General features: G+C 49.1%; 11 protein-coding genes across 11 annotated transcripts; 5 read left to right on the forward strand and 6 right to left on the reverse strand.

Moving 5' to 3' along the window:
- Window positions 1–705: 705 nt before the first annotated feature.
- BGZ61DRAFT_429892 (survival protein sure-like phosphatase/nucleotidase) lies at window positions 706–1818 on the forward strand (the record flags this gene model as incomplete). The annotated part of the gene is made up of 4 exons (XM_046243790.1): window positions 706–853; window positions 903–1021; window positions 1070–1263; window positions 1314–1818. 4 exons carry the CDS (start codon window positions 706–708, stop codon window positions 1816–1818), a joined length of 966 nt encoding a protein of 321 aa, XP_046098055.1.
- Window positions 1819–2007: 189 nt separating this feature from the next.
- Window positions 2008–3743, reverse strand: BGZ61DRAFT_537887 (succinate-semialdehyde dehydrogenase; the record flags this gene model as incomplete). The annotated part of the gene is made up of 5 exons (XM_046254589.1): window positions 2008–2058; window positions 2104–2747; window positions 2795–3456; window positions 3522–3661; window positions 3720–3743. The coding sequence occupies 5 exons, from the start codon at window positions 3741–3743 to the stop codon at window positions 2008–2010; spliced, it is 1521 nt and encodes a 506-aa protein (XP_046098056.1).
- Window positions 3744–4194: 451 nt separating this feature from the next.
- BGZ61DRAFT_498225 (uncharacterized protein) lies at window positions 4195–7499 on the forward strand (the record flags this gene model as incomplete). The annotated part of the gene is made up of 9 exons (XM_046251255.1): window positions 4195–4249; window positions 4298–4545; window positions 4606–4809; window positions 4861–4943; window positions 4995–5161; window positions 6077–6094; window positions 6322–7185; window positions 7235–7356; window positions 7416–7499. The coding sequence occupies 9 exons, from the start codon at window positions 4195–4197 to the stop codon at window positions 7497–7499; spliced, it is 1845 nt and encodes a 614-aa protein (XP_046098057.1).
- A 273-nt stretch (window positions 7500–7772) lies between these two features.
- Window positions 7773–9169, reverse strand: BGZ61DRAFT_461075 (succinate-CoA ligase). The gene is made up of 5 exons (XM_046247090.1): window positions 8873–9169; window positions 8798–8814; window positions 8634–8750; window positions 8179–8557; window positions 7773–8120 (listed from the first exon to the last, which is right to left on the reverse strand). Exons 1-5 carry the CDS (start codon window positions 9027–9029, stop codon window positions 7786–7788), a joined length of 1005 nt encoding a protein of 334 aa, XP_046098058.1. The 5' UTR covers window positions 9030–9169; the 3' UTR covers window positions 7773–7785.
- Window positions 9170–9332: 163 nt separating this feature from the next.
- Window positions 9333–11885, forward strand: BGZ61DRAFT_461077 (cutinase transcription factor 1 alpha). Its single transcript, XM_046247091.1, has one exon. The coding sequence runs from the start codon at window positions 9500–9502 to the stop codon at window positions 11624–11626; it is 2127 nt and encodes a 708-aa protein (XP_046098059.1). The 5' UTR covers window positions 9333–9499; the 3' UTR covers window positions 11627–11885.
- Window positions 11886–12773: 888 nt separating this feature from the next.
- On the reverse strand, window positions 12774–13323 carry BGZ61DRAFT_364889 (GPR1/FUN34/yaaH family-domain-containing protein; the record flags this gene model as incomplete). Its single annotated transcript, XM_046241558.1, has 2 exons — window positions 12774–13074; window positions 13154–13323. The coding sequence occupies 2 exons, from the start codon at window positions 13321–13323 to the stop codon at window positions 12774–12776; spliced, it is 471 nt and encodes a 156-aa protein (XP_046098060.1).
- A 489-nt stretch (window positions 13324–13812) lies between these two features.
- On the reverse strand, window positions 13813–15439 carry BGZ61DRAFT_498229 (uncharacterized protein; the record flags this gene model as incomplete). The annotated part of the gene is made up of 3 exons (XM_046251256.1): window positions 13813–14616; window positions 14678–15162; window positions 15211–15439. 3 exons carry the CDS (start codon window positions 15437–15439, stop codon window positions 13813–13815), a joined length of 1518 nt encoding a protein of 505 aa, XP_046098061.1.
- Window positions 15440–17294: 1855 nt separating this feature from the next.
- On the forward strand, window positions 17295–18545 carry BGZ61DRAFT_483634 (uncharacterized protein; the record flags this gene model as incomplete). The annotated part of the gene is made up of 2 exons (XM_046249513.1): window positions 17295–17656; window positions 17723–18545. The coding sequence occupies 2 exons, from the start codon at window positions 17295–17297 to the stop codon at window positions 18543–18545; spliced, it is 1185 nt and encodes a 394-aa protein (XP_046098062.1).
- A 939-nt stretch (window positions 18546–19484) lies between these two features.
- BGZ61DRAFT_364844 (uncharacterized protein) lies at window positions 19485–20735 on the forward strand (the record flags this gene model as incomplete). The annotated part of the gene is made up of 1 exon (XM_046241556.1): window positions 19485–20735. The coding sequence occupies one exon, from the start codon at window positions 19485–19487 to the stop codon at window positions 20733–20735; it is 1251 nt and encodes a 416-aa protein (XP_046098063.1).
- Window positions 20736–21208: 473 nt separating this feature from the next.
- On the reverse strand, window positions 21209–22228 carry BGZ61DRAFT_509493 (zinc-binding oxidoreductase; the record flags this gene model as incomplete). The annotated part of the gene is made up of 1 exon (XM_046252008.1): window positions 21209–22228. One exon carries the CDS (start codon window positions 22226–22228, stop codon window positions 21209–21211), a length of 1020 nt encoding a protein of 339 aa, XP_046098064.1.
- A 380-nt stretch (window positions 22229–22608) lies between these two features.
- Window positions 22609–24849, reverse strand: BGZ61DRAFT_429905 (heterokaryon incompatibility protein-domain-containing protein; the record flags this gene model as incomplete). The annotated part of the gene is made up of 1 exon (XM_046243792.1): window positions 22609–24849. One exon carries the CDS (start codon window positions 24847–24849, stop codon window positions 22804–22806), a length of 2046 nt encoding a protein of 681 aa, XP_046098065.1. The 3' UTR covers window positions 22609–22803.
- Window positions 24850–26962: the final 2113 nt, after the last annotated feature.

The raw sequence follows: 26962 nt of genomic DNA on the forward strand, positions 1-26962 counted from the left end.
GGAGCTTCTTAGGAGAAAATGGCCAGACTCTTCGCTTCTATCGTCTAATTGAAAAGTTGATTTCTTTCCCAAATTGAGCCACCCTAGAGGCCACAGGCTGAACATGCCTCGGAAGCATGATTTTCCATACCCATCACATGGCCAGTCAAAGACACGCGGAAGTGGCCGAACTCCAAAGGGCAGTGCAGTACCCCAGGGCTTGGCACCGTTGGACCTGGAATATCTAGGCCTACCTGGGAATCGACTCCGGCGTGTAGACTTTGTGGCTGGCTTCAAAAGTTCATCTGAACCTCTCCTGCATGAGCTCAATCCAGATCAGCACACTTAATTGGACCGCGGCCGCTGACCTTATTGCGATTATGCGGAGGGAGATAACATAAGGTCATTAAGCTGCAGAGGCCGCCGGCTATCTTCACCCATGGCACGCGATCACTTACTGGATTCGGACAAGTCCAGGACAGAACACCAAGGAAAAATGAGGAGAGCCGGAAACGTCGGAGGCCACCGCTCCACGCCAAGACGCGACGTCGATCTTATCGCGGAGGGTCCTTGGAATCGGCACGGACAGTTACCTAGTTTGGAAGGAGCATTGACAGAGTGCGATAGGATCGTCCAACCGGCTGGGAATGTTGGTGCTATAAAGTCAACCGTAATATCGTAAATCTTCACTCTTCAGCGACTTTGGTTCCGCGCCCATTAATCAAGATGCGTCTGTCTAATATCCTTGCCGTTTCCTCGATCTTTCTCGCGTCGTCTTCAAACGCTCTCAATATTTTATTGAACAATGACGATGGTTTCGGGTCGGGAAACCTCCGCGAGCTTTACCGCTTGCTGAAGGGCGAAGGCCACGATGGTACGCAAAATTCATTTTAGGAAATTGTCAACGACTAACGTTCTTTTAGTGTGGATCGTAGCACCGGCTACTAAGCAGTCTGGCCAAGGAGGTCGATCTGACTTCACCACGGAGGCCAACCTGACAGCTCCCTCGATCTACAATCTGATCCCAGCCGGCGCACCATCTGTACGTAAATTAGAGGGACTCAACAACGTTAAGCTAATGTTATTTAAGGTTGGGAGTGACCCACACGATAGCCACATTTGGTATTATAATGGTACCCCGGCGGCATGCACATTCGTGGCCCTGGACTACGTTCTCCCGCGATATGCAAAATTCAAGGTCCCGGATCTTGTCTTAACTGGACCCAACTACGGAACCAACCTCGGGCCGTTCGTCTGGACATTAAGTGGTACAGCAGGTGCAGCGTAAGGACGTTCTTTCCCTTTCTCGTTCAGCTATTGACATATATCTACAGATATGCGGCAGTCGAGCGAAGCATCCCGGCCATCGCCCTATCAGCGAGCAACTCGGAGATTGCGTACTTTGACGTCAAGAACAAGACAAATCCCGCTACTTGGGCTGCTGAGGTGTCTCTCAAGGTTGTCAATACTTTTATCAAAAGTAGCCCTGCTGGTGGCCCCATTCTGCCATTGGGATATGGCGTCAACGTCAACATCCCGCCTCTCACTGGAAACAACAAAGGACTCAAGTTTGTGCAAACTCGCATGACCGGAAATGCACACGTCAATGAGGCTGTTCTTAATGCCACCAAGGGTACTTTCACCTGGGCAAACATTAAGCCCTATGCTGCCGGAGTAAACACCTGCGTAAATGGAGACTGCTCGATGCTGGGAGAGACATATGTTGTGGAAAACGGCGCAGTATCTATCTCTCTTTACACTACTGATTACACTGCACCAAGCACTGTGAAGACCGAGAGCATCATGCAGAGAATTTCGAAGCTCGCTGCATGGAAATGAAGGCCGTGTAGTTGAGCATGGGAGGTCGAAGCTGCATCAAGTCTTGGATGCGTTTGAGAGTAGAAGGTAGTTGTAACTATAATAAAGACGCTTTATCTTGATAAATTTCGTATATTCATGAATCCATCCTTTCTTATATCACTCATATCGACTACATCGCTGCCGAGAAAGAAACCACTCGCGGCGAAGTTAAATCAGGGATGACTTTTCTGGAAAACCCAGGCCACCAATCGTTACAGTCTTGAAAGGATTAGATAAAAGCTCCAGGAGTTGATTTGCACTTACCTTGATGATTTGGAACTCCTCAATGCCAAGTCGCCCTCCTTCCCGCCCGAATCCAGAATGCTTGATACCTCCGAAAGGGGCTACGGGATCGGATATCACGCCAGTGTTGACTCCAACCATTCCAGTTTGGAGTAGTTCGGCCGCTCGCCATGCTTTCGAGAGATCTTTCGTGTATACATATGAAGCCAATCCAACCTCAGAGTCATTGGCTAGCTTCAGCAGATCTTCTTCGGTCTTGAATGGGTAGAAAGCAACCACCGGCCCAAAGAGCTCCTCCTTGCTGGCCTGCATCGAAGAATTCATGTTCGTCAAGATTGTTGCCGGGTAGAATGTTTGAGGGTCGCTGGTCGAACGCGATCCACCAGTCACCACTGTTGCACCGAGTTTGCAGGCATCTTCGACAAGCCGCTCTACCTTTTTCACGGCCTTGGTATTGATAAGAGGCCCGATAGTGGTGCTCTCAGACATTGGATCGCCAGGGATAAGTCTGTTTTCGACAACTTTGGCCAGTTGACCAACAAATTTGTCGTAGATACCTTCTTGAACATAGACGCGGTTCGCGCAGACACACGTTTGCCCCGATGCACGAAATTTGGCCGCCATCAACCCTTCGATGGCATTGTCAAAATCAGCATCATCGAAAACTTTGTCTAGTTAGTGCCAGTTGAGTAGATATAGTTCTGAATCTCACCAATGAAGGGTGCGTTTCCGCCAAGTTCCATAGACAGTTTCTTCAAGGAAGAACTCGATTGCTGCATGAGAATTTTCCCCACTCCAGTCGAGCCAGTAAAGGATAACTTCTTTACTGTAGGATGTTCACACAGGACCTTCCCAACTTCGGCGATGTTCTCATCAGTCGTCACGACGTTGAAAACCCCCGCGGGGAGTCCTGCTCGTTCACCCAACTCGGCCAGCGCCAAGGCAGAATAGGGCGTCTCTGCGGCGGGTTTGACGACAACACTGCAACCAGCGGCAACTGACGCTCCGACCTTTCTTGTAATCATGGCAGAGGGGAAGTTCCATGGCGTGATGATTCCCACAACTCCAATGGGCTGCTTCAAAGTCAAGGCCCGAGAACTCGGTGTGCTGGAATGCATTGTTTCCCCGTATGACCGGACAGCCTCCCCTTGAAACCACTCGAAGAAACTTGCTGCGTACTTGATCTCCGCGCGTGCCGCTTCAATTGGCCGCCCATTCTCAAAACTCAAGATGGTCGCTAGGTCTTCTTCGTGTTCCTGCATAAGCTCGAACCAGTTTTTCAAGATTAGCATGCGCTTGCGCGGCATCGTGTGTTGGAACGAATCGAAAGCCTTTTGAGCAGCTTCGACCGCTCTCAATGTTCCTTCGTGGCCCCTGTAATTTCGTTGAGATAACATTTTCCATCGAAATTTCGCATCGAGCTGGCTCTGTTGACTCACATCTCTGGGCATATCCCAATTTGATCGGCAGAGTAAGGGTTAAAAACAGGAAATTGCTTCTTGGCTCCTCCATCGGTCCACTCTCCTCCGATGTACGCCTGCTCACGGAACAAAGTTGGATCACGCAGGCGAGACCTCACCTACTCGTATTAGTGGTATATCTTAGGAGACTGTGGCATTTCAGAACCGTTGGCATACCGAGTTAGCGGCCTGTGTTGCCATTGTGCGTCCCAAAATATGCTGACTCTGCAGGGCTTTGCTCCAAGTTCCTCGACGCAAGGATCTGTACGGAGTTGAATATCGGACACCCATATGGCAAGATTGGGAAAACATGGTGATTGATTTCTGACAAAATCCTGTTGTACAGGGACGTTGATGAGGGGTTGGGCCATCTTACCTGAGCCTCAATCCTGATACCAGTTGGGTCATATAGCCGGCCGGTTAACAAGTCACACGAACGATTTCCATCCTTCCCCGCCTACCCCGTAATTCCAGTCGTGAATCTTCCACCCACGGTAAAAGGCCGATAACTGGAGCCGAAGTCGGTAATAATGGTTAGTTGGCCTTGCAGGGCTAAATGGGTATCAAGGCAGTATCCCCAAGTGTGTTGATATTTAACCACACTACTGAATGGAGTGCTATTTTGATAACCTAACACTGCGCCTACCAAACCATGTTAGCTCTCAAGACAAGTTCAAGACTCGCGGGCAAAGTTGCCATCGTCACTGGTCAGTCAACCCTCTGCGTTTGTCCGATTTAGTTGTGACAATTTCCAGGCGGTGGCTCTGGCTACGGAGAAGGAATCACCAAGAGATTTGCTCAGGAAGGGGCTAAGGTTCTCATCGCGGATATCAACGAAAGAGGCGGCAAGACGGTATCTCAACACATGCCCAACTCCATCTCATTCATCAGAGCAGACGTAGCTGTTGAAGGAGATTGGCACAAGCTGATTGAGGCGGCGAAATCCCGCTATGGCCGCCTAGACTGCCTCGTAAATAATGCGGGCACAACGTACAGCAATAAGGTAATTAGACCGTCAATACTTACAGCGCAGGTCCGAAACGCTAATATGTGAATGCTCTAGCCAACTGTGAATGTGACGGAGAGAGACTTTGATAAGTGCTTCAACGTCAATGTCAAAGGAGTCTTCTTCGGTGCCAGTGCGTTCATCCCCGAACTGATCAAACAAGGTCAGGGAGGCACAGTGGTCAACATCGCTTCGGTTGGAGCAACCCGGCCTCGACCCGGCCTCGTTTGGTACAACGCATCCAAGGGTGCCGTGTGCAATGTAAGCAAGACATTGATCGTGGTAAATCTCGTTCTAACTTGAATATTCTAGGCCACCAAGGGGCTTGCAGCCGAGTATGGGCCTCACCAAATCCGTGTCAATTCCGTGTGCCCTTTGCTAGGCGGGACGGGACTGTAGGTCTTTGTTCACTTTGCACCAGCTCGCCTCCTCTAACGTGGCCGCAGTTTTGAAGCATTTTGTGGGGAGCCAGACACGCCAGAAAACAGGGCGAAGTTTACTTCAAACGTTCCTCTGCAACGTCTTTGCGAACCAGAGGATGTAGCCAATGCGTGTTTATTTTTGGCTTCAGATGAAAGCCAATTCATAACCGGAATCAATTTGGAGGTGGACGGTGGACGGGCTGTTTAGTTAATGTTATGGGATCCCAGATATGACGTATTGAAAAGAACCCAGAGATTGACCATCTCCGCGTTATATCGAGAGTGACAGGTGATGAGTTTTCTTTATTTTTGAGTGTTGGTATTCGCATGAAAACTACGTGTCTCAATTATAATAATCATCACTTTGAGAAGTTAATTTTTCGGAGCACTAAGCTTATTTGTGGTATTTATTCCTTGTATTAATAATAATACCAATTTAACCTACCAAATTCAATGTAACAAGACAAATAGCTATATATATTCTCTTAATCGTAGAGATAGTCGATCCTTTATCTACCTGCAGCTCTAGTAAAGAAGTTTAACACTTGTGTGCGAATAGTAATGTTCCTATGTGTGATTGCAAATACTCTAACTTTAATTTGAAATTTTACATGCAATGGGAGACTATGAAATGTGCTGAAATGTCGGGGAATTTGTTGGTAGAAGACAGTCGAGTCGCGCTACCCTACACGTCGAGTATTTTGGAAATATCTGAAAGCAACAAGCTAACTTTCATGACATCATCGGTTGCATGACCTTGCATGTAACCGACCGGGTTCGGCTATTATGACCTTATAGCCGAAGTGGAGACGACATCACATTGCCGTCAACGCTCTGTTTTCGGTTTGTACTACAGCTGACAGTGCGACCGAGGGATTTAGGCTTCCATCGACGTAGTGTTGCTTCTCTCGGTATACCGCAAGTGCTTGGTTTTCATGACATCTCTCTGTTTGCACTAAAACGCCAGATCCAGGAGCAAGCATTGAACAGTTGTGGCTATGGCGTCTTGGAATGTTACACCGAGGTTCTTGCATTGTCAAGCAAAGGTCATCAAAATTTATCATCGAGCGACATTTTACGAACTTGTACTGATTGTTTGTTCATAGTTGGTTTCAAGGCAACATGTACGGCACCTCAGCTTGCATGAGTATCAATCATACCGGTTGCTCAGGGAGGTGCGTACACAGCTGCTATCCAGAACCCCTACCTAACATGTTGATCCAGTATGGTGTACCTGTCCCACGTGGAAAGGTTGCGAATACCCCTGTCGAAGTTGGACACATAATGAGAGGACTGGGTAACACACTCCAAGAACTTGACAAATTCACGAATCGTGCTTATGGTTTGAAAGATAAGAAATGCGTCCTCAAACCGCAGATCTTAAAAGGTGGCCGTGCAAATGGTATATTCGATAATGGCTTGAAAGGTGGCATCCAAGTTGCCGAAACGGCAGTCGCGGGACAAGAGATTGCAGCAAAAATGTTCGGGCAATGGTTGAAGACAAAGCAGACTACAACCGACGGCATCAAAGTCAATCAAATCTACGTTGCCGAGTCTATCGAACACGACGACGAATGGTACCTGGCTTTGACCCTCGACCGAGAAAACTATACTCCCGTCGTCATTGTCTCTAAGAAAGGCGGTGTCGACATTGAGACATTGGCTAACGAGAACCCGGACGAACTACACAGCTTCAAATTTAGCTTGACCAGCGGTATCACAGCTGAACTGGTCTCTCGCATTTCTGAGTGTCTCAAGTTGCCCCCGAAGGAGATGGAAAGCTTGAGAAAGACTCTGACTGGATTGTACAACCTCTTTGTCGCTAAGGATGCCACACTTCTTGAGATTAACCCTCTGGCTCGATCCTCAAATGGCATGTTTACCTGTTTGGACGCGAAATTCACTTTCGACACTGCAGCAGAGAAACGTCAGAAGGAATTGTTTGCTCTGCGCGACCGTGAGAAAGAGGTGGAGGAGGAGCTCGAAGCCGAGAAGCACGGTCTCATTTACATCAAAATGGACGGAAATATCGGCAATGTTGTCAATGGTGCTGGGCTTGCGATGGCCACAAATGATGCCATTTTCGATCATGGTGGCACGAGTGCCAATTTTCTTGACGCCGGCGGCCAGGCGACAAAGGAGACAATGCAGAAGGCATTTGAAATTATCCTGAGGGATGAGCGGGTCAAGACCATTTTGGTCAACGTCTATGGAGGTATGAATGATCGTACTCATGTCTTATACTCACCCTGACCAAAGTACAGGAATCATTCGATGTGACATGATTGCAGAGTCGATCATCGGTGCAGCTACTGCATTAGGCCCATTACGCGTGCCTCTTGCGGTCCGACTACAAGGAACAAACTCTGCGGAGGGTCTTAAGCTGGTTTGTCAATCCTCAGAGACTATTGTATACCCTGTTAATGTACTGACTAGTTCGCGTAGATTAAAGACGCGGACCTTGGCCTCCATGTGGAGTCTGACTTTGGGAAGGCCGCGGCAAAGGCAGTAGAATTGGCTGGGAGATGACTGTTAGATAGGCCATAACCAGACCGTAATAGAGTAGAATAAGTCCGTCACTACCCTACTAGTTTTAATCGATTCTCAGTATAACCGGCAAAAGGTCAGAATATTAGTTATTGCCAAGCGCTTATGGCATGCTGTAGTGACTGGCGAGGTCGAATTGGACGCTACTTTGCATCCTCAAGTTCACTTCCGGGACCCCAAGTTCCACTGCATTGCTCCTGTAGAAGTATGAGTCAAGTATATCAAAATTGTGCATGAATAGCTGCAAAATTGCAACCGTTCACATAATCTATAGATGTAGCAGTTTACGCATCACGTCGCCCATCACACCTGGATGAGGAACCACTACTGCACCGCTATCCCTCAATGCCTTGGCCTTTTTGTCTGCTGAAACATCTCCCGGAGACAGCAGAGCACCCGCGTGGCCCATGGTTCGACCTAGTGGTGCAGTCCTACCTGCAACCATTGCAACGATGGGTTTTGGATTTGCCGTAGTTCTTCTGTATTCCTTAATTGCCTCGGATGCCCTTAATTCGGCCTCTCCTCCAATTTCGCCAATGACGATGATACCCCGGGTCTCTTCGTGATCGAAAAAGAGTTTCAGGCCATCGAGTAGTGTGGTACCTATCAGATTCCTGGTTAGGATATGTTCGATGGTTCATCCGTAATTGAGTAGACAGACCTGGCATCATATCTCCACCCATACCAACAACAAGGCTCTGACCCAATCCAGCCTTAGTCGTTGAACCGACAGCTTCATAACTTAGCGTGCCACTCTTGGAAACAATTCCAACGACTCCTTTGGAATATTGCTTGTGCGGCATGATGCCAATTCGACACTGCTCTGGGGCAATAATTCCCGGGCAGTTGGGCCCGACCAGGCGAGACTTGATCTGTGTTCTCAACACCTCCTGAACTCGAACCATGTCATGAATTGGGATGTGCTCTGAAATTGACACAATGAGAGGTACCTCGGCCTCGATAGCTTCGATGATTGCAGCTGCGGCGAATTGGGCGGGAACAAATACTGAAGTTGCATGTGGTTTCACCTTTTCCATTGCCTGTAATTGACGAAACGATAATGAGCTTCAGCGTATTACTTGACCGTGAGTGATGTCGAGACAGGTGAAATCGTACCTCCTTCACCGTGTCAAAGACTGGCAAGCCGAGATGCTCCTGACCCCCTTTACCCGGTGATACGCCCCCGACAATATTCGTCCCATACTCTATCGTATCCCTAGCATTAATCGTTGCCTAGTTGCCTTAGTGGCGTTGTTTCCGGAGGGTGGAATTTGACGTACAGCTTTTCCAGTGAACCCTTTTGACGAGTCTGATTAGTCTCCGGAATAAGGTTGAATCAGTCTAGGGCAACATACCTTGGTAGATCACCCTGGTGTTCTTGTCTATCCTTAGATTGACTATGGTCGAACTTTCATACGAGCTCCGCCGGGGAGCCGAATGACAAAAACTCCGTGTAGCAGCTCTTGTGCGGATGTGCCGCCAAGCGATAGTTGGGGGTTGCAAAGAAGTCATTGTGTGCGTTTGAGCCAAAGTAGTCCGACGCCTAGTCAAGGATCTGAATGCCCCAAGGATTACGGGATTCACGGGGCTTTCCTCATCTTTGTTACGAAGGGCGCTGTGGTTTGTGATTACACTGCTTGCGTGGTTTCGCTGGTACGATCGGTTATAAGAACAAGTAAACTGGGGCCGGCTAAACGACCTGCATGTTAAACACTCAACATTATTGGTGTACTGAAATCGTGTCCCCACCGGTAGCTTTGCTTCCCCGCTTCGGCGACATGGACGGTTCGGCTATATCAAGCATCTCTCGAATCCCTTCGAAGGGGTCTGGCTACCTCTGGCTGGCTGGCTACGAAGGCCCATCCCTCGTTCGATCGTCACTCTTGGTGGAGCAAACTTCATTGCCGACAAAGACGAACTGGCAGCTAGATCCACGGGATTGCCGATGTGGGCTTGCATTATGCCATGTGCAGTTCACGGCTATGATTCATCAACGCAAACGCGCAAGACAGGCCTGTCTGTCCTGCAATTCGAGGCGCGTCAAGTGCGATGTAACCGAGCACTCACCATGTACCAACTGCGCAACAGCCGATATCCGTTGTTCTGTGCGGGAATCAAGACGCGGGAAGCATCCCCGACCATCTCGAGGATCGACGTCCAAGGATCTCATCCAGAATGCCGAGCACCAATCGCCAGAATCAATTCATGTTGATACCACACAAATCTTTGGTGACTCCCCACCAGACGAGCATGTAGCAGCATCTCAGGTACTCGCAGGCCTGGCGCAGACGGAAGCCATCGAGATACCGCCGCCACCACCGCCACGCGAGGCTATCGAGCAAAATGCCCCTTTGCCACCGCAACAAGAGATATCTGAGTATATTCAGCCACCGAGAGTCAGCAGGCAAGAAGACGAAAGTTCCGTGTTTCTGGGAGAATCCACCTCGATGAGATATCTCCACGACAACACCCCTCCGCACTCCGGACCTTCTCCCCCTCAAAACCTCAGATTTCTCTATTCTGTTCCTGACGCAGTCCGTGCCGAAAATCTCATTCCGCAATGGGAAGCTGAACGGAGGCGTGCCAGACTCAGGGCACTCACGGCGGAGGGTGCCTTGTCCTTCCCTCCACAGGCCGTCACGGAAGACTTGCTCAAAGTCTACTTCAGATGGTTCCATACATGTTTTGCTGTTGTAGACGAGCCCGACACATGGAATCGATACCGAGAGGGCACCTTGTCACCGCTACTGCTCCAGGCTATCCTCTTCATTGCCGTCATTCATTGTGAAGAGGATGATCTGCCCAAAGTCGGGCTCGGCACACGCCACAAAGCCAAATATGTTTTTTACAATCGTGCCAAAGACTTATATGATGCCGACTTTGAGCCTAATAAACTTTCCGTCATCCAAGCACTCTTCTTGATGAGCTTCTGGAGGGCAGGCGCTCTCTTGGAAAAAGATAGCCGCCACTGGCTGGGCGCAGCTCTGAGTTCAGCTCAAACAAAGGCCTTGCATCGCTCATCTCAGAGTGCTGATTCGAAACTAGAGAGGGTGAGGAAGAGGGTATGGTGGTCGATATATGTTCGCGAGAGACAATGTGCAGCCGCCCTGGGTCTCCCTAACCGAATCCGAGACGAAGATTGCGACGTGGATCCTCTACTTGAACAAGACTTTGAAAACGCATTCGACCCGCTGACGCCTAACCTTTCTATACAGGAATGTGTTTCGTACATGGTGGGAATGGTTAAATTATCTCGCTCAATGGGTCAGATCGTGGATTGTGGATTCCTACCATCCAAAACACTCACTTCCATCGAGAGGGAGCAAATAAAAGACGAACTTATGAGCTGGAGAAAGACCCTACCGTTGAACATGCAACTAAGCAAGGATGGGTTCGATCAACAGTTGGGGTTTCAGTCAAACATGCTGCACCTGGCTTACAACAACCTCCTCATTCTCCTCTATAGGACAGGTTGTGTTGGCACTAGGAAAGACAACGACGAAGTGGACGGACAGCTGGCACTTCAAGCAGCTGCCCGCAATTCGCGCATCATCGAGGACATGCTCTTGGAGGGTAACATGTGCCACGCGCAGATTCATGTCATCACCAACGTCTTCAACACCCTCTGCATCCACACCGTCAGCTTGCGCGAGTCACAAGGCAGTCGGCGATCTATAGCAGAATACAGAGCTAAGCTTTGTTTGCTGGGGCTACAGGAGCTTCAAAAGACGTGGGAGGTTCGAAACTGGATCCTTCAGTTATTCTTCCAATACCTTGATCGGTCAATCGCAGCAAGGCTACAACTACACAGCGACATCGGCGCAGAAAACGAGAATGCTGAAAGAACATCTTTCCAGCGCATTCCGACAGCGCCAGGCTCACCATCCCAGAATGTGCCGCTGAACGACATGGATGGGATCGATACGTTGTTGGAATCTGACGCGCCGTGGTCATGGTCAACGCAAGAAGCCAGCCAGTTTTTATACTCCCAGATAGAGAACAACTTTGCCTTTGGAGAGGGAGGAGTCCTCGATTGGAATGCTGCTGACGCCTTCGGTAGCACTTTACCACCGCTGGGCAATTCCACCCCTGGCGGAATGGACATGTAGGGGAGTCAAGAGAACCTGGCGTTGAGTCAATGTTAAGAGGACTAATACAATGACGTTGCTGGGCTTTGCACTTTTTCTCAGGAGAACGTCCACGCATGGTTGATGTTGCTGCTATTATATAGCGGTAGACTACCTCCTCATCTGGCTCATTATGTTATTTACCTATGTAAGGTGGATACAGTATCAACACGCGTTCAAAGTAATTCTAGATATTGTCTTGTTGCATATAGTTCCATACGCGCCTATTACTAGACTTCGTGCACTCCTCCCTCTTCAACCTCTGGTGGCGCGTAGAGACGCTAACGGCGGTACGGATTGGCGTTGTCTCTTGGTGTCCAGATCCCAGATCGCTTGAACATTGGAATGGATGATAACGCTAGAGACGTGGTTCTCAGGGGCGCCTTGTTTGGAAGCCATTTCTAGGACGACCCTGGGTCCTCGCACAGAATAGAAACGACCGCGAGGCTTCCCTGATCAAGAAGTACGAAGCCGAGATCATTCACAAGCGGAGTCGATATGTCCATCAATCAGTCAGCTCAGCCGCGCGCGATTATTAGTGAGGCACTATTGCTGTATAACTTAATTAAATAGGGCATGTATATACACCACATCACAAGGCCTCGTTCAAGTTGAGACATGTGGCGACACAGAGTGCTGAACAATCACGGCCTTCTACAAGCCCCGTTAAGTTGACTCTACTGACAACTTCCACACTATGATCAGTAAATTCAAATGTACAAATCCCGTTCTCCCATCGCCATGAGAAATTGCCTCAGAAATATGTCCAATACGCCTCATTCAACTTCTTCTGTTGACTGTTTCCTGTAAGGGAGCCCACTGGTAATTTGATCGGAAAGTCGACTCCCTCAAATAGTTGCAGTCTGTTTCTCGTCTTCCTCGTGGTCAGCCTTAGGACAAACCTCATCTTCGTCTAGATTTTTCTTACAGTGGACGCCACTACATGGTGTTTGGCAACATCGAATTTTCAAGCAGCTGCGGGCGATACAAATGCATCTGTACGACTAGCCAAGGCGAGTTCTATTTCATTTCATCCCGCGCCGCCGGGCCATTGACTCGTTTCTAATCCGTACTTAGGCTGGTGTAGGGCTCTTGTTCGCTTGCTCCATGGTGGGCTGGTACTTGCTTCTCACACGCAAAAGAAGACTCCTATGGAGTTTGCATACTCAGCCGCATCGCTGTATCCGGCGGCTATCGCGAAAGCGGGAGTAAGAGTTGCCGCATATGCGAAGTAGTAACCACCAAAGGAACCAAACACGCAGTAGGCAAAGGTATTGCCCATCAGGAGCTCGAATATGCAAGACACCCAAGACGCAACGCCTCCGGTAAACCAGAGGATGCCAGAGAGGACGTTGGTATGTTGTAGGCCGCGGACTTGCATGAGATGAAGAGCAATCTCTGTATTTGCAACGGCAAATACGGATATACCGCTGTAGAGTCGGTTAACAACCAGAAAAGTCGCATCATGCGTGTTTCTGGAACTATGACGAAGTCTGACAAATTACTTACAGTGAGCTGGCATTTCCACATCGCGGTTTCTGTGGCGCGACTTCCGTTACCTCGCTCCTGATTCCCCTGTTCAGACCACTCTCAAAACGAGAAAGCACTCTACGGAGTGTGGCGGCTTCTTCAGAGGTGACTGTAAGCCCCTCATCGTGTTCAAGATTCATAGCGTCCATGACATAGAATTGAATCGATGAAGAGTTGATGAGACAGAAATGTCAATAAAGCTTGGAGAACATTTGTCAGACTCAGTGTATTCGTATTTATGTCCTACAAGTCCAGCTACATAGGGGAGTCCAGGAGGTCGCCTATCGGCTGTACGTTCTTAAGCACAGGCCGGTAAGGAGAATTCGGCATCTGCGGCACCTGGGGTTTGGATCAGGTATTCCCTAGCTTGTATTGGTCCCGCGTTCCATAGAGGTAATTGAGTAACAAAAATTGAACTAACGCCCTCAGTAATTGGAGCAAACGTGAATCATATAATCGAAGCCGTACGCACATTTACTCTCAACTGTGTATAGCCGGGACGTCCGGACCTTAGCCATTTATTTCGACGCAACTAAAACCATTCAGCACGGGTCGTAATTCTCTCATTATTGAATATGGCCAGACTAATACTGTCGCCTAATGAGACAGTTGGACAGAAGCAGGCTAAGCCGTGACGCTCAATCCATGACCCGGTACACCGGATACTCATCGCCAGTACTAACGGGTATTACAGCGAACGACGCATATGAATCAACTCCCTCGGGCTCAAGCGTGACAAAGGCATGGGCGGCATTCTTCTGCCTTGTGCTAACCCAGAAGCTTCCTGCCGGCATTCTGACTGTCTTCAGGATGGTCTCCGTTGTAACCGTATTCAGAGCCACACCCTCATAGCCAGTAGCTGCCAAGATTGAGCCTGCGATGTTCAGCGCTTCGACCTCGCCACGAAACTCAGACTTGAGTCTCTCCACCTCAACACCAGCCGCCTCCAGCCGAGAGACAACGCCTGACCATGCGCGGGGGATAAGGTAAGCTTCAGGCCGAGCGCGGGTGAGGTTGGCTACCATGGGCGTGGTGTTGAAGAACTCGATTGGAAGATCAACCAATTTGTTAGAATCTAGGTCGAGAAAATTCCACGTGATGTTGGTAGATCGTGCGTAGTCGGTAATGACGATATCATCATCGCTGGAGATAAACTTAGCACGAGCGCCTTCAACAATGTCGTATACGTCCTCGGCGAGGTCAGCTGCCGTCTGAACAATAGTCTCCACCATTGTCAGCCCGGTAGCGACGCGTCGTTGGAAGTGCTGGTCCGCCAACATGATGCCTCGAGTCTCTGTCAGAAACATGACGGCCTGGTTGAGAGCGACAGACGTATCACCGATCCGTGCCTCGCTCCCAGTCTCCGTAAAGACAACAGGAGAAACACTAGGGGTTCCAACGACGTAAGGAGCCCAGCGCAATCCACGGCTTTCCATAGCAGCCTCGATTCGTGGAGCAATATACCCTCTGCTAGATCTCGGATGTCGCTGTGGCTGCGATGACCAATTTACTATCTTCGCCATACGCTCGATTGGCACTGTATTCGTGACAGTCAATACCGACGTGTGGGGCAAATCCCATCACTAGCTCCTTGATATCTCGCGTCTGTTGCGACGCAAGTTTGGTGTGGTCTCGATTGGGATCTAGATTTGTGGCGAGATACCGCTGGAAGTACGCCACTCCATCAGGATTGTATCTCGGTAGCATCAGGATGTCAAGCTTCTCGAGCAATGACGTCGCCCAGGTAGCGTTGGCATCGAGCTTTCCCAGCAACGCAAGAAGAGCTTGGTCACCAGCCGGCTCGTTTCCATGGACGCCACCTTGCATCCACACGCGAACCTTTTTCGGCGCGGTAGAATTGGCCGACTCTGGCTTGGTGGAAGTTGACAGGAAAGCATATGGGATTGAGCGACCTTCCTCGGACTTGAAGTCAGGGTCGTGGTATGTCATCCAATCATTCCTCTCTGCGAGGGTGCGAAGGAAGTAGTCTGCGCTGGTCAGCAATAGTAGAGAGTATTCAGACGGAATCAACTTACCCATAGTGGCACCATTAGTTGGCCCACTCACACCGTTTTCAAATTGAGCTGGAACAGAGCTTGGCGTAACGAAAGCGGGAGAGTAAAGCTCAATCTCATCGAGGCTTTTGAAATGAGCCGAGGCGGCATCACTATCCTTGACCACCTTTACCTGGTTGTCCGCATACCGAAGCGCAACGGCCAGGCCTGCCTGAAGCAAGCCGACCGTTAAAATCCTGTAAATCGACATGATATTCCTAACGAGTATCCTTCCCTTGGTGCAGTGACGAACGTGTTTAGCAGAAACGGCTTGAACATTAGCTATTTAACTACCTTGATATCCGCGCTACTAGATTCACCGTCTGATAAGTTGAATGACATGAATAAAGAGATATTACGTGTTGAAAAATGTGGCATAGTAGGAAATGTAACTATACTAGGATCATAAGGCCATTCCCCCGCTCAGTCCTAAGCCCGATTTAGCAGCTGCAAAGAAAGAATGGAGTTGTCAAGACTTTTCCAGAGAGCCAAGCAATTGTTTATCTGGATGACGAGTCAGATACCGATGATCACCAGTCCGTATCCACACGGATAACGCAACCTTTTGATACCCTACCGCAGGAGGTTAGTGTCGCTAGAAGTATAATATGCGTCATGGACCCCGCATCAAACCTCCCGGTCAACTCCTCGTATATTGGTCTGGTGGCATGAGGATTAGAGTCCTTATCTATGCTAAATGAGAAGTCCCAATCCTATCAAACTAAAGTAACGGCCTGGTGGTTATAGTGTACCTTACTACTGAAATTAGCTGTCGTTCCACCGTTTGGTATCGTCCAATGGCAAAAGCTCTATCGCCCTCAAGTCGGAATTTCCAGGGATCCGTGGTTTCTATTGCGAAAGCTCAGGGAATATCCCCGCATTAACACAGTGGGCTGGGTGTAGTAGTGAATGGATGTCTCCATTATTTACAAATACTGTATGGCTTTAATCCCCCTGATGATATCGCATAAGGCTAAAAGAAAAATCTACATAAATGCCGTGAGCGGATTCCGAGACCTTTCTTTTCCCTACTTGTGAAGCTAGATTGTCTTCTAGACCACACTTCAACAAGCTCTGTAAACTGACAGAAGTGGAACGCTCGCCCCGAGAGCTTGCGTATCGTCGGATATCACAACACTACTCAGTGGCCGTGCCCATTGCTCCTTGAACTTTGTGCGGAAGAACTCTCCTGACCGGGGTTTGAAACATGCCCCGGATGGGTTCAGGAAGGGTACCATTGTCATCACTGACATAGCTGTCCTCCTGATGATGTGGGTCGTCGCTGTCCAACAGACTGCAACAGAGTAAGAGGTATCAAGTGATGTTGAAAGAAACTCGGAGGGGCAATGCGCTAGATATTTGGCTGAGAACAGCTCTAATGTTCACATTGACAAAGAGATATCGGGATGGTATGCTCAGCCACCCGGCAGAAAACCTCTACACGACAAAGCCTCAACCATAATCAGCCCAGCTGTCATGAAAACAAAGGGAACTGGAGGAGGTTTGATTTGAGAATTATTCCAGAATACAGAGTACTGTTCAAAACTTTATTTACACTTTTGGTGAAGATGTCACTGCAAAGCTGGTATCTTCCTGTGTGCCGCGCTCTGACACTGCGTGGACGGGTCTACACACACACACACCTTGTACAAAGGCACACACAAATACAAAGAATCACAAAACAGATTCGATCGTACCCTAGAACACATAAACAATCCCGTGAACATGCCCCGCATGGAATTGCAATGGCCAACGATAAAATCCGACCGCGGTCGCTGTATCGGATAATACGGCTAAGGGAATCGAACAATCGCAACATTCTGCCGGCAGAACCGTACCGATTGCAGGCGATATCCGAGTACACAGTCGAGCGCGACCAACATCCGAGCGAGTGCAACCAACTGACCACAGCCGCTACACGACCCAAGTTGGCGCGTGAGCCGAGTGTAACTGTGCAACTGGCAACAGTACAGTAACTCAAGTGTAACCAACCTTCGGACGAAAAAGTCGGTCGTGACAGGGCAATCAAGTGCAAGGTCCCCCTCATAACCAAGCCACCCGCTACTATGGCCAATCGTCTTCCTGTTGTCGCACTAGTTGCATTGGGCTTGCTCGTTGCGATTAGCCTAGATTCCCTGTATGGCCTCCTTTACCGAAATGGCTACTTTCATGCTTTGATCCGACTTCGTGACCAGGGGCCGCATTATCTCCCAGGATCGTACTCGCCCATTCTCACCCGCTACGTTCGAATACCGCCCTTGGACAAAGTACTGACCCTAGCTACCGTCATGTTTGCTAATGTCACTGATGGTTCTCGGCCTCAGCTTTCGCTGTACGCCGTCCAATTCGGCGGTCAATTTTTTGGCGTTCTTGCCGTAATTATTCTCGAATCCCTTCGAAGCGGCAACCAGCGTAATGCGCTTCGTTTGTAAGTCACCCCCCTGGAAATTTCGATACAAGACCCCCTGAAATATAGTGCTAATAAGAATTATAGTGCTTCGGTGTGGGGTTGTGCCATGCAGATGGCTGCATACGGCTTCGTCATGCCCGTCTATTGTATAGTCCACCTGATCACATCGCCCACTTCCCAGGGAATCAGCCCGGCAGTTCACAAAGCAATACGAGTTTCAGAACTGGCGACTGTACGAGCCTTGCCTTTAGCCCTTACCGCCGGCTACATCCTACCAGCGATTTTGATGGCATGGCCCTTCTCCTCAAACAGCCTTCACCAATGGTTTGGCGGCCTCTGGCAAGGATGTCCCATTTGGACAGTGATTTTTCAGAATGTTCTCACTGAATGGATCCCAATATGCAGGGGAGTTCAGGGGAAAAGAGCTCGATCTTCCTCAGCGGTCCCATGCTCTCAAGGGGATAGCGTCAGCCAACGGCAAGACTTCTCCCGTGTCTATTATTTCGCCTTCATGGCCTGTTTCATCTCTCATTTGGGGCCCCTCATTCTCATCGGAAGTTGCTCACTATATCCTGGCGCCTTTTCTCCGTATCTACGGGATAGCTGGACGATCTCAAGTGTCTTCGTGCCGTCGCCACCCCGCCCGACAACGCCCATGGAATCCATGGCTTCTGCAATGCATCAACTCCTCCACTATGATCAGTACATCGGATCAGCAGCATGCTTGATCTGGTCAATTACTCTATACGCGAACGCGAGCATAACTCCCATGACCAAAAAGGCTTGGGCTACTCTGATGTTTGAAATTGTTTGTCTTTGTCTGCTGGCAGGGCCTATTGGGGCAGTGCTGTGCTTGATGTGGAACCGTGATGATGCGGTGCTTAAAAAACGCCGCTACATTGATTGAGGCCCGTTTTGGACGACCCACGTGTCAGTGTGCTAGTCGCAAGGCCCTTTCCTGTGTGCATCATCGTCACTAACGCCACGGTGTTACCGGTATTCCTTGAAATTTCGCAGGTGTTCATTTCGTGAGGCGTTTTCTTTTTGTAGGGCGTAGGTTTTGAAGGGGGAGGAAATAAGTTCGAACATCGGAAATGAGCGTTCCCTAAGATCTTCATTCTGCATGAGGACACTGCATTGAACACGTGTAATGGCGGAATACTATAGAAGAGGATTACTAGGATAATCACAGAGCTAGAGAGATAAAGGTTAGTTCCTATCGAACTGGTCTGATTGACGACCCCAGAGAAACTCAAGAGCCTGGGTCCCTGAAATAGAATTAACTGAAAGTTTCTTACTCCATCCGTTCCACTAATTATGGATGACGACCCGTTGGTATGTGATAGTTGCTTGGTATCAACTTTCTGTGGCGCTTACTAAAAGATCATCTGGGAGAATTCGGTAAAGATCCCATCGAAAGGCTTACGAAAAGTCTACTAAAAGTTGTTTGCGAAAGCCTACCGGTAGTCTCCTGTGCATCCGCTCGCAGGGAGCGCCCTATCAAGCTCTCCTTCCAATCCGAGTTAGCTTGCCGGAAACCGGCCCTCAAATGGTGCAGTGGCTTCAGTGTGACCGGCGAAGATACTCTATCAAGCGTTCTTGCCGATTGAATCAACTTATGACCGGCATACTTGTCGCTTGCTTTAGCCAACCGGATTTGTTGAAGGCTTGTATATTGGTTGGTTATGCTTGAACATTACAACACGTTTGACATTGAGTGTGAAGTAAAGTGGCAGCTCTCAGTCTTCCACCGAAGAAAGTATTTAGAACGAGCCTTTAAATCATGAATGCCCCTCTGAACCTAACAATATTACGCAGTGAGACCAACATTTAAATCGTACTCCAGATGTTTAATCATACTGCGACAAGTCCTGAGAAGCTGGGATGGGTTCCCTCACCAACTAGCAGGGGAACGATAGATATCATCTGGTCATGTTCACTTGTTCTATTCGCTTGCACATGGACTGTGTTACACACCAATTTACCCGAAGAAGGAGAGTCCATCAAGCTCATCACTCTCCGAAAGATAAGATGGGCCATATGGGCTCTCTTCTCACCTGAGATAGTCATGGTAGGGGCAGCTTATCAATGGTCCTCGGCTCGGGCGTCCATGAAAGAGATGCAAGCCGAAGGCCACCTGCACTGGAAGATGGCCCACAGTTTCTTCGCTGACAGCGGTGGGTTCCTACTACGCTGCCCACATTATCCTCCTTTTCCCATCCAGGCTAGAGGTATCATGTACCTCGTCTCGCAAAATCATATACCTGTACCAAAGGTTACAAGGAGGGAGATTCTGGACAGAAGCAAAACAAACAAACTAGGAAAGACTTTGGCTCTCATGCAGAGCCTTTACCTCGTTTGCCAGGTCGTGGCCCGTTACATCCAAGGTCTTGAAATCTCCAGCCTTGAGATTCTCACACTATCATTCCTCAGCTGTACAATACCAACTTACATTTTCTGGCTCGAGAAACCACTCGATTGCGACTTTCCAGTTTATATCGACTTGAATATTCCGATCTCCACAATCCTTGCCGCGGCAGACATAGCCGATGAGACATACAGATGTACGCCGCTGGATTTCGTCGAAGGAACGAGTTTGAGGGCTTGGAATCGCCGACAGTGTTTCAATAACGCGTTCGGCCTCAAACAACAGCCGCTTAGGAGAGTTCCGAATGACTCCGTGCCAGTCGCCGGTCCCTGCTTGGCATTGATAGTTTGGCTATTCACCCTTCTACACGCGGCTATACAGGTCTCGGCGTGGAACATCGAGGTCCCAACCGAAGCAGAAAATATTCTTTGGAGAACGTTTTCTATTTCAATCCTTCTCGAAGTCTTTTTCTGGGGTATTATAGACATGATATCGATTTGGCCGGGATTTAACTACACGATTACCCTTTTTTGGATATGGGAAAAACGTACAACTAGGACAGATTCATTCTGGCATCGGTGGGCTCTGAATGGGCTATCTATGGCGGGGACTTTGGTTTACTTTGCGGCGAAGTTGGGCTTGATTGTCTTGAGCCTAACAACATTGCGACAGATGCCTCAGTCGGTATATAACACTGTCCGGTGGACTAGTTTCTTACCACATTGGTAGTGGCCAGGATAGGACTGGTGTTGGGACTGGCGAAGAGGGTACAAGCCAATCAAACGACAGTGTTTGGGTCTGTTGTTGTTCACAATGACAGCAGTTAACGACACTTGGTGGTGGGTGCGATCTCGCCAACGCGCCTGTCTTGGAAAGGAGTATGACACAAATGGGAGCATCTTCTAGTAGCAGTTTCGAAAGGGTTAGAGGGAGCGTGCGCAATATTCACGTTGGGAGTGGTCCTATAGTCAACAGACGCGTCACTTCAGCCGCAACACCAGTTATCAATTGCATTTTATAACCTTCAACATGCATAAAGTCAGGGTGAGGGAGAACAAATAACACTCTCGATTCTGATGAGTTATATGCTCCTACCAGTTTGCTCTCTCTGAAAATAGTTGATCAAATGAAAAATAGTTGACAACCGAAATCCCCCCTTGAACTATACCAGTTGCTATCTTAGTAGGCTGTTAACAGTCATATTATGAACTATCATTTGCAACGTGGATAACAATCTTTCCCTTAAGATGTCCTCCCCTTAATTTGCCAAATGCCAAAGGGACTTCTTCCCACTTGTACGTGGTGTCGATGACAGCATTCGCCTTACCTTCCTTCATCCAGTGACCGATTTGACTGAAAAGCTCGGTGGAGTTTTTCATGTTCACAAAATAAAAATTTCCACCTCCAAATGCGGACGGCCACATTTGCCTCTTCATTATTGAACCGATGTTTGACATCGTCATGATGTCTGGTACACCAACTTGCACAAACGTACCAGTAGGCTTCAAGAGTCGGCGACTGTTGTTATAGAGCTCATCACTCCGGCCAACATTGTCGATAACCAGATCAAAAGCCTTCTCCTTTAAGCTGGAAAAGATGTCCACTTTCTTGTAGTCCAGGACCTCATCTGCTCCGAGTTGACGGCACAGCTCTACATTCTCAGTCGAGCAAGTGGTCACAACCTCGACACCCATGGCCTTGGCGAACTGAATCCCCCATGTTCCCACTCCGCCGCTACCGCCGTTGATCAGAACCTTCGCACCGGGCTTCAAGGTTTCGGGCATGAGCGATTGATAAGCCGTCGTCGCGGCAGTCCCAACAGCTGATGCATCGTCCGGATCAATACCAGCAGGCAAGGCAGCACAAAATGCTTCCGGGATCACGGTGTACTGAGAGAGAGTCCCCGGGCCTTTGGAAGATGCAAATCCACCAAAAACGAGTTGTCCTTCCTCAAATGCGCTGCTGGAAGGGTGCTTGGCGATGACACGTCCACAAAAGTCCAATCCCGGGGTGGCAGGGCGAGAAATCATCATTCGTCCGAGCATTCCCGACTCGGGTAACTTATAATCGACTGGATTGAGAGAGGCGCTGATGATTTGGACGAGAATTTGGCCGTTGGAAAGAGAGGACTGAATTGGTTTCGGAATGTCCTTGAGTGAGATGCAATCCTCGAGTTTGGCGTTCATGGTCGAGTACTGCCAGGCTTTCATGGTTTCTGCCATTGTGACTGAAAAACTGAAAATTGTAAGAAGTGGGAGCGTTGGAAGATGATTTTTGGAACAATAGCAGCAGTCAGTTGCGATGGTCAATCCCTTTATATCATTCTGTTTGTCAAGTATACGTGAGACGCAATCTGCGGAGCGTCTGTTGAAAGTCCGCAAGTGTGATCCGGGTGGGGCATCGGAGCGGACTTTAGCAATCCTAATTAATTAGTGCCAACCTTTCTTCCCTGAAATGGCTAGAATACGCGTTTCGAATTATCGCGAGGAATCCGAACCCGAGGTTGGATCAAGAGTAAAAATAGAAACAAGGCCCTGGCTAGTGCAAATGACGGTATTGATTTAATGAAGCGAGCATTGGCGTGCAAGCTGATTCAACACGGCTACAATATATCGGTCCACAAAACCATTTTCCCCCATCGCTACGCTACTCAAGTACGTGGCCGCATCTTTGAACATGGACGTGGCTGCTGATTTCCACGGTTATTGATGGAGGTCAAGCTGGCATCCAAAGCCCCAATAAATGAGGACGTATTAGGACGCAGTCTACTCGCCACGTTCCAAATATCAATCTACACTCAGCGAATGGCAAAGTTTCTCTGATACTCTGCGCTCGGAAACTTGACCTTGACTTCTCCGCGCATCATCCCGCGCACATAGCACTCGCCCACGAGCTGATAGTACCCTCTCTTGCCAGGTCGGAGAACATATGGGACTCTCCCGCCGTTGAAAATACAGATGACGTCTCCTGTGCGGGTTGCCTTGGGAACGGCGGCAAAATCACCGGATTCAGTAATGCCAAACCTGCGAGAATCATACCATTTTCTGATTGGTAGGTGCACGAGTAGTTCGTCTTCGTTGAAAATCGCTTTATCGTCATCATTACCTTGCATGCCTGTTGCTTTGGACTTCGACTGGTCGTATGATTTGCCGATGGCAGCAATATCTGAGATGGCCGATTCCTTCGTAGCTGTAACGCTCTCTGCTTCTTTTCTTTCTTCTTCCATCATTTGGGCGCATACAGATTTGTAAATCTCCCGCGATACATCCCTGTAGACTCCAGGTTTGACATTGTGACCATCGCTTGTCATATCGCAAATCATTGTCCTCCATGCTGATTCGAAGACGTTGTTTGGCAACACATAGTTGTTTCCACTATTATCTATCGTGACGAGTCTCCATGATTCGCGGAGCCATCGCCCAGTTTGCACAATGCGAGTCATATCCAGCGTGTGATCGTGACTGACGAGAGGTGAGATGTCGGGATTTGTATCATCCAGTGTCGTTCCAAGAGTCTTTACCGTGCCAATTTCTGTCCCGACAAGATGGATCACACTCGTCCCTTCAGTGAACGCGATGCGAGGTGGTTCAAAACGAGAGCGGCGACCCAATCCCCACCATGGTAAATTGAGATCAGCATGATATACCTGGATCGCATTTTTCAAGTGGTGTGCCCGCGCTCGAAACTCCTTCAAGATGTCATATCGTATGTCGATGTAATTGGGCGAAAGATAGTCGAGCTTTGGCAGAGGCGCCGCCATGTCTGGCCTTCTTAGGTCTGGCACCCAACTGGGCAGAGCCTCGAGTTCCTCTGACGATGGAAGGTCTCTGTTGGTGCCCAAGGAGAAGATCTCTACTTGTCGGTTTCGAGTGAGGTGCCATAGTGCAAATCTCCGGTAGACTTCCGTCAATGACAGGTCGTAATCAGGAGTAACTTCCCAGTCTGAGGACATGACATCGCTGGCTAACCCGACGAGAGCAAACAGTTTGTCTCGGGGATCAGTAGCCTCGAAGCCTCGGGTGAGAAATACCAACTGAAGCAACGAGTGCCTCTCCAACCAGTGTGTATTCTTTCGAGTGTCGCGCATCTTTTGCAGAACGTCCAGATGCTCAAGGGTCTTCGTATGCTCCCTGCTTGTGGTCCTAAGTAACGAATTGTTTTTCACCCACCGTCCAGCGTTGACAAACGTTTCCCATTCAACTGATGAATTGCCGCTGAGAACGACAGGCTTCTTGGCCAAAACCACTTCTTGAATGCACCAAACTCTGCGGAACCATTGGTTGGAAAACAGATGGAGAACCGTGTCCCAATCGGGATCTTCTCTCACAGGCACCTTGTCTCGATTCTTGAAAGTCTCAACGAGCAGGTTCAGGCTTTTTTCCGTGCGGGGTTCGTTTCCAAGCCATATGAGAACTCCTCGGGCGTTGGAATAGATTTCTCCCATGATCCGGACTTGCTGTGTCTTTTCCGCATTGTTGGCCTGATCAACGCAGAGCATGTCGACCCAAACAAACCGCTCCTTGTCGGGTCTTCGAAGCTGGGTCAATGCGTCGTGAAGATTCTTTCTCACTGATCTCGGTGTTTCATTGCAAACAATTTCAAGCATGTTGTTTGAGTCTCCCCATACGTATGAGACAGCTTCATAGCCGCGTCCTCCCCGCAGTTTTTGGTGGTGCAGGCTGCACTCGACAGGGCTGTCTTCCATGCCTGGGTGTATTGCCAGAAGTCTGATTTCGAAGGATGTTTTCAATGGTGCGTAGCCGCGCTCGTTCGTGTGTTTGTCAGGCTCATCAGAAGCTACGTCATGGTCCTCTTCAGTAATGTCATGACCGTCCCAGGGCATCCACGCATAACTGTTGCTTGAAAATCTCGTTTTCCCCTTGTAATAGCCAATGTAATAGCCGCTGCCGAAGTCATATACCACATAGAGACCCAGGGCGATGAATTCAGCAGGGACAGGCGATCGCCAATTAGCCCAAGACTGTTTCCATGAGGACCAAGACTGACGCCATGAGGACTCAGAACTGCCGTCTCTGTTGCCGACGTTCAATCGCCTAGAAGCCAGGACAAATCGCGCGTGTCGTCGACGTCTAGTGGGGTATGATGGTAAATCTGTTCTGCGGGTGCTTGAGAAATTGGGAAAATAATGCGTACGGGTGAAATGGAGCGTTCGAAATCGAGACTTGGAGGCCAGCAGCATAGTTCCCGAGGATGAGGGGCGAAGAAAATATGCTCACAACACAACGGTGGGGGTTATTAAAGCTGGCGGGGCGGGGACGACAAAACTGACAGACATAATCACATGGATGAGGAACCAGGATGGAGACTTTATAGGAAAAATGGGAGGCCCCAGTCCTGCAGAGAACAAATAGGCAGCTGAGTGGTGGGGACGTCATCTCTGCGCTGTTGCTGACGTTTTGACAGGGATTGTTCTGGTTCTTCCTTGGCGATTGATCTGGGCCCCGGTGCCGATCCAGTCTGAGATGCCAGGCCAGGTCGTTGGTGTGGGAACAAGTGGGAAGTAGTCGATTGTCTTCTTTCTCCATGATCGGGGTTCTGCATGTCGATAAACGAAGGTTACTTCAGCGGGTATTAGTTACTGAGCTGGGAGACAGGGCTGTGGACGTGGATGCGAACGCAAGGGGAAATTTTACCGTCGAGCTGAAGAACCAGAGTTTGTGTCATGAATGAGTGCGGAAAGATCCTCTGAGTGCAGCCCGAAGAGAGCTGGCTTCGAGTGCTGCAGATTCTTCCCACCGATGATGGTCAAACACGAGTTGCTAACGGGTTCAACTTTCGCACAAGACCCGGGGTCTATCTGTATGCATCCATCAGCGACCTGAAAGTCTCCTACCCCGACTTTTGGGTATGGGAAGAGAAAGGTAAAGCCGTAAGTCGGGGCAGAATGGGAGCGGCGAGCGAGGGAGAAGAAACTCCGAACCGCCAGCGCGAGGCATACCTTTGTGACGGAACAAAAGGGCTGACGAAGAAAGAACACTGGGACTTGAAAGTAATAGTCGTGGCTATATCGAATCTCAGTCGCCAAGGTGACAGACTCAAAAGCGGTGGGTTGTGACGTCGCAAGGTGAGCGCGTACTGGTGGTTGTTCTCAGAGTGCGCGATGGAGGATGCAGGAGTTGAGTTTGAGTCTCTTCTCATCGTACGCAGGAAATTGGTATCCCAGTTGAGTTTCATTGAATCATAGCTCAGCACAACTGCGCCACGTAGTCCAACCGGGGTAGTAGTCACCACGGTGAAGGACCCCCTAGGTAAGACACAGAACTCCCTAAAGTCTACAGTGAAGGGGATTCAAGCGCAGGCTACCTCACGGTGCCAATCCGGGATGCCATCGACTCGGTTGCGGACGGAATCTCAATTAAATCTCTACGTGCAATTAATAGTTAGTTCACACTGGGACGAAGTGAGTATTTTATTTCATAAAATAAATAACCTAAATGTCTTTATAGAAGTCATAAAGACTAGGTGATTAGGCTTATTAGCCTTGTCTTCCATCTTAGGTTATGTTTGGTCAATATGGCCGTCGTCGTCGACGTCGAGGGAGTCAGTTGTTGTGGAGTGGGCGCGATACAAAGGTGAGAAACCTCCAAACGTTCTGCGAAGGGCTTACCTGTTTGACCGTATCAAGCAGCAGACAACGAAATGAAGACTGCAAATAGATACCAGGAGTTGTGATAATCACGAATCTCACTCGCCAAGGTATCAAGTCTCGTTGTGCTGGTTTGCAACGTTGTCAAAGTTGTGGCGCTTGGTGATCGTTCTCGAGGTTCACGATGGAGAAGGTGAGGTTTTTTTTGAGGGGCTTCGGGGAACTTAGGAAATGGGCATCCCAGTGAATTTGCGTGGAATCACACAGTCAAAAACGGCCATCTAGCTTCCAAGTCACATTGGCAACATTCCAATTTCATGCTCTGAAAGAGTAGCATCCTTGCGCCCGT

The sequence above is a fragment of the Ilyonectria robusta genome, assembly GCF_021365365.1.
Source record: "Ilyonectria robusta strain PMI_751 chromosome Unknown BGZ61scaffold_26, whole genome shotgun sequence".
Taxonomy (NCBI): domain Eukaryota; kingdom Fungi; phylum Ascomycota; class Sordariomycetes; order Hypocreales; family Nectriaceae; genus Ilyonectria; species Ilyonectria robusta.